The 5,680-nt window shown below is 33.8% G+C and overlaps 1 protein-coding gene across 1 annotated transcript; it reads left to right on the forward strand.

Annotated features, from left to right (window-relative positions):
* Positions 1–3,977: 3,977 nt before the first annotated feature.
* Positions 3,978–4,867, forward strand: LOC142150624 (uncharacterized). Its single transcript, XM_075205822.1, has 2 exons — positions 3,978–4,311; positions 4,480–4,867. The coding sequence occupies exons 1-2, from the start codon at positions 3,978–3,980 to the stop codon at positions 4,851–4,853; spliced, it is 708 nt and encodes a 235-aa protein (XP_075061923.1). The 3' UTR covers positions 4,854–4,867.
* The last annotated feature ends 813 nt before the right edge of the window (positions 4,868–5,680 follow it).

Below are 5,680 nucleotides of genomic sequence, written 5' to 3' on the forward strand. Positions count from 1 at the left end.
AATAGATTGTAAACTCATTTGGATTACAGTTTACATGAGAAGCTGCTTGATAAAAGAAACTATATGAACTTTATATACCTTAATTTTCACCTCCAGACAAAGAGTCTGAGAATATCTTTTTACAGAGGTGCATATTAACCGATTTAAAAGCGTTTTCAAAACCTACCTTTAAAATCAGGCCCCTTATGAGTAGTCTTAAACCCATAATTCATAAATATTTTATACTTCCAAGTACATAATGTCCAAATAGATGTTTCAAGGGATTCCAAAACCTGAAATGTAGAAGTGTATGATTCACTTGGATCTTCCTACTATCTGATCCATATTTCAACATAGAGGTACCTTTGCTAAATTCAACCATATGTTGGCTATTTGTATTACCAAGCATGACAATACTGCCTAGAGAAATTCCTCTTGTGGTGAAACTGGAGATGCCAGTATAGCTAGAAAAGTTTATCCTGGCTGAAATCTTTATTAAAGAATGAAACATATCCTACAAAGTTATTATTTTTTGGAAGTGACTATCATACAAACAGGAGTTCTTTACATTATATTAGTATAATACCAGTAATTATAGTAGTCAAGAGTTTTCAAACCACATGGAAACCACTGAAATGCATGAAGATAATGTAAGAATTATTTATGCATTATTCTCTCACAGTCATGACATCTATTTGATTTCAGGCTTTGCGGAAATAGCTTATTTGCCTGCTGTACATGTTAAGTTTTTAATTTCTTTAAATTGTCATTTCTGCACATAATACATGAGAACCCTCAGCACAATTGTTTCTTAAATATTACACTTAACCGCATGTTTGCTTAATAAAACATAACAAGACTTTATAGAATGAAGTAGTACTGTGTAGTTACAGCCATACATAGGACAAGAGAAGTGTCAGTGTGCACGTGTCTTTATACATAAAGGGAATAATGGAAGCCTAGAATTAGACATTGAAAGACAACTGCACGTTAATTATACAGATAAGAAACAATGATCTCTCTTTAGCAAGATAATATTCCTCTTATAACATTATAGTAACATAATATGTACATTATTTTATTAATAGATAGTAGGTAGCGATTCCATTATCTCCTGGATATATCCCAATGTTTTGTGTTGGGTTGGTGTACAGATAAGTCTTTTGATGTACTGTGAGTATGTAGTATTAATGCTGGTATTTTTACCATACATTCTCCCTCTGTGTTCTTTATCTGATTTTGTTGATCTGTACTTGGCTGGATGAGGAGGTACAAGAAGGAGGATGAGTTCTTATATTAAGATTATTTCTATTTATTTTGAAACCATAGTTACTGCTGCTTTTTAAAACAAGCCTTTCTGCTCACACTGTCTGCCTAGACTAGAGGAGAATTCTAAACAAAAGATCTATTTGTTGACATAACAGGATGTCAGAGACTGCTGTAATCTAATAAGAATGGAAGATTTTCCACCTGCCAAAGACTAATTAGCATTTTCTTTGTAGTAAGAATGTTTATATCTCATTTACAAGTCAATGAGGTCTACACGAGAAGCTGCTCTGATGAATCAAAATTTAAGAATGTAATTAGATTTTAATTAAAATTTCACCCGGACACAAACAGTCTGAGAATACCTTTCATCATCACAGGAACTACTGAAGAAAGACGGGGGAGGAATGAGTATAAATAGGCTGTATCAGGCTAGTGTAAGTTAGTTGATGGTTGAGTTGGTGGCTGGAGAGCTGAGCGGATGGAACAGTAGGAATAATAAAGAGGGAACAAGATAGAAGGAGAAATCCCCAGAGTAAGGTAATTATATTTTGAATGCAAATGTACTGATATATACACAAACAATTGCAGATATTATGTTGTAGTTATTGTGTACTTATAAATCTGGGATGTGGTTGTGTCTTAACAAAGTTTATATAGTTTGAATTTTAATTGTTAAGACACACAATTGTGATTTTTTCATTCTATATTTTCATACATATATATTAGTTAATAACTTACTGCAATATAAAGCTGGGTTTACATGTCTTGAGCTTTAAATATCCAGATAATCCTCATATGTAAACTTTCTACTTTTATATAGTTTGCAGTGTAGTTAGGTCTGTATGAAGTATTATAAATATTTAAAAAAAATGTAAAATATTTCAAATGACATTGATGCCATTTCTTGGTTTTCACCTAAATTGTATGAACCATATATGTAAGGATAGGAATAATATAATTATCCCATAACCTTAAAAGTCAACTTTTGTTGCACAATTCCTTAACATTAATGTCAAATAGTTTCATGAGTCACCAATTGTATACATCATAATAAATGTAGTGTTTTAATTATTCTATAAATAATTAAGCATAAAAACATTCACACGCACAATCAGTGGCCAATTTCTGGGTACACTTTTCTAGTATTTGGTTGGATTTATCTTTGATTTGCTGCCACGACTGGCAGATTAGATGGGTGCATTACTCCAGAGTGACTCTTTTTTTATTTATGTATTTGTTTTTTTCTTAGTATTCTTGTTCTGTATTTTGTTCATGGGGCATCACCTACAACTAAATATGTAACTTGCTTAAATAGTACTGTGTAGTTAGGGAGTCTATAATCTCCTCTGCAGATGTATCACATGTTTTATCTAGTGTGTGTGTGTGTGTACATATAAGCCTTTAGTTTTGATCTATGTATGCATTATTAATCCTAATTTTTATACCTTGGTGTTTTTACCGTACTATTAGTATTCTCCCTCTGTGTGCTTTATCTGAATTTGCAAAACTGTCCTTGGCTGAATTTATTACAAGTTTCATAAGGTAGCAGGATCATTGACTTGAGGAGGTTTTATATATAAGTTTATTTTAACAGGGAATAATTGGGAAATCAGTTACTGCTGATACCTAGAACAGATCTTTCTGCTCCCACTCTCTGCCTTGACAATATGTGACAATATGTGAAACCTAAACAAAAGATCCTTTTGTTGACATAACAGGGTGTCTGAGAATTCTATGATCTAATCAGAATAGACTATTTTGCTATCTGTCAAGGTCTAATCAGATTTGTCCTTACAATTAGTGGCCTTAGGAATGTTTGTGCCTCATTTACAAGTCCAAAAGTTTAACATGAGACACTGCTCGTAAGACAGAAAATGTATGAATTTTATGAAGACCTAATTTAAATGTCACCCTATAGCAAAGAGTCTTTCATCATCCTGGAAACTATAGAAGAGAGATGGGGAGGAATGACTATAAATAGGCTGTATCAGGCTAGAGTTAGTGAGATGGTGACTGGAGAGCTGGAAGGATGGAACAGTAAGAATGAGCAGGAAAGAGATAGAAGAAGAAATCTACAGAGTTAGGTCATTATATTTCACATACAAATGTATTGATACATACACAAAACTTTGGAGCTATTATGTTGTAGATAATGTTATAAATATGGAATGTATGGTGCCTTTGAACAATGATTTATTAAGTAATGTTCAGTATTTTTTATAAACATGATCACAGTATCACTGTTTTAGTCCCCATTTTATCCTTTATAAACTAAGGATAGATATATTGTGATAATATACCACTAATGTATGAAAAGTGATTATAGTTTTCCATTGTTTTCTTGTTTCAGCTGTAGGAAATGTGTGTACTTGTTTTGTTAGCATATTTAAAGGTGTATCTAGTTGTGTACCTTTTACAATATAAAACATGCACTGTTAATATAAAACATGCACTGTAGATTTACTTAGATAATTATTATGTGTTTAACTATTAACTAATTTTTTTCTGATAGGTGAATTAATGACCAGAATTCCCTCTAAAAAAAGAAGACATTTCGGAAAATAGATTGTTCTCTGAACATTTGAAAGTTCAAACAAAAAACAAAAATCAAACAAGTCATCTCGGCCACAGATATCAATTCTTCTTAAACTCTAGAGGATTTTAACAAGCTGTTTTCATTTTCTGAAAAAGAGAAACCTTCTACAACTAAGTTGTTACTACCCAATGAGATGAGGCATTTCATAGAAAAGGAACTATTTCCATGTACTGAATGTAACAAATGTTTTACATTTAAATCACAACTGACTGTACATCATAGGATTCACACAGGAGAGAAACCATTTCAATGCTCTGAATGTAGCAGGTGTTTTACCCAGATGTCTGGTCTCATTCAACATCAGAGATCTCACACAGGAGAGAAACCATTTAAATGCTCTGAATGCATCAAATGTTTTACCAGCAAAACAAGTCTTGAAAGACATCAGATGATTCACACAGGAGAGAAACCATTTCAATGCTCGGAATGTAGCAACTGTTTTATGCACAAGTTGGATCTTTTAAGACATCATAGTACTCACACTGGAGAAAAAACATTCAAATGCTCTGAATGTAGCAAGTGTTTTGTGCATAAATCACATCTTGTACGCCATCAGAGGACTCACACTGGAGAGAAACTATTTAAATGCTCTGAATGTAGCAAGTGCTTTACCAACAACATAAATCTTGTTATACATCACAGAATTCACACTGGAGAGAAACCATTTAAATGCTCTGAATGTAGCAAGTGTTTTGCCCAAAGGTCATATCTTGTTCAACACCAGAGGATTCACACTGGAGAGAAACCATTTCAATGCTCTGAATGTAGCAAGTGTTTTACCCAGATGTCTGGTCTCGTTCAACATCAGAGATCTCACACAGGAGAGAAACCATATAAATGCTCTGAATGCAGCAAGTGTTTTGCCCAAACGTCATATCTTGTTCAACACCAGAGGATTCACACAGGGGAGAAATCATTTAAATGCTCTGAATGCAGCAAGTGTTTTACTAACCATTCAAATCTTGTTCAACACCAGAGGATTCACACCAGAGATAAACCATTTAAATAATCTGAATGCAAGTGAAAATCCTCCTCAGATCTGTGTTGGAGGGTTTGTGGAGAGCTGGGGTCCTTCCTCCATATTTGGTGGTCCTGTACAAATAAATGCTGTTTTGGGTTGATACAGCTTCTCTTATTAGTGATATTACTACAGATCAGATTACTTATTGCTGGATGTTCTTGATAAGCTCTCTAAGAAATTATCCGTACAGGTCCCCAATGTAGCCAAGGTGATTGGTTGCGAGGCACTGAAAAAATACCCTGATCCCCCCTCTAGACAGCAACTTCTAACTTAAAACTTGATATCTGGAGTCCATGGAAAAAATATCTGCCTACTTATATAATATGTTGCACAAATTCTCACAATTATCATGTGATTGGATTATGTACAATAGCTCGTTTGCTTCTCACTCTTCCAATACTCATACCCAGTACATATCGTCCCCTTCGTTTAAATATAACCAGTTAATTGGTTTGATTGTTGGATAGTTTCACATTCTGTTCCCTTTTAAGTGCAAGCCAGCCGCCGCGGGTCTACTTTTCCCCATCCCCCACCCTTAACTAATCCTCCCCCCAAATAAAAAAATGTCACTCCCCCATTTGTTTCATTTAGAGATAGTTCTATCTGAACTTTGGCTTGGCCAATAGCCTTAGTTTAAGACCAGTCCACTGCCCTATTGTATATATATATATATATATATATATATATATATATATATATTTATATAGTTATTACATGCCCTCTGTCTGACTTGTACGTTGCCAATTATTCTGGCCCCTAATGCTTCTTGTCTGGTATTGTATATTGTGTGATGGAATTTACAAATACAGTTCTTT

Source organism: Mixophyes fleayi, chromosome 4, assembly GCF_038048845.1.
Source record: "Mixophyes fleayi isolate aMixFle1 chromosome 4, aMixFle1.hap1, whole genome shotgun sequence".
Classification (NCBI taxonomy): Eukaryota; Metazoa; Chordata; class Amphibia; order Anura; family Limnodynastidae; genus Mixophyes; species Mixophyes fleayi.

Bases quoted from the DNA above. Each gene is read 5' to 3' on its own strand.
- LOC142150624 (XM_075205822.1), top strand. From the start codon at position 3,978: ATGAGGCATTTCATAGAAAAGGAACTATTTCCATGTACTGAATGTAAC. The intron at 4,312-4,479 runs ATCATAGTACTC...ATCTTGTTATAC, and splicing joins CAAGTTGGATCTTTTAAGAC to ATCACAGAATTCACACTGGA.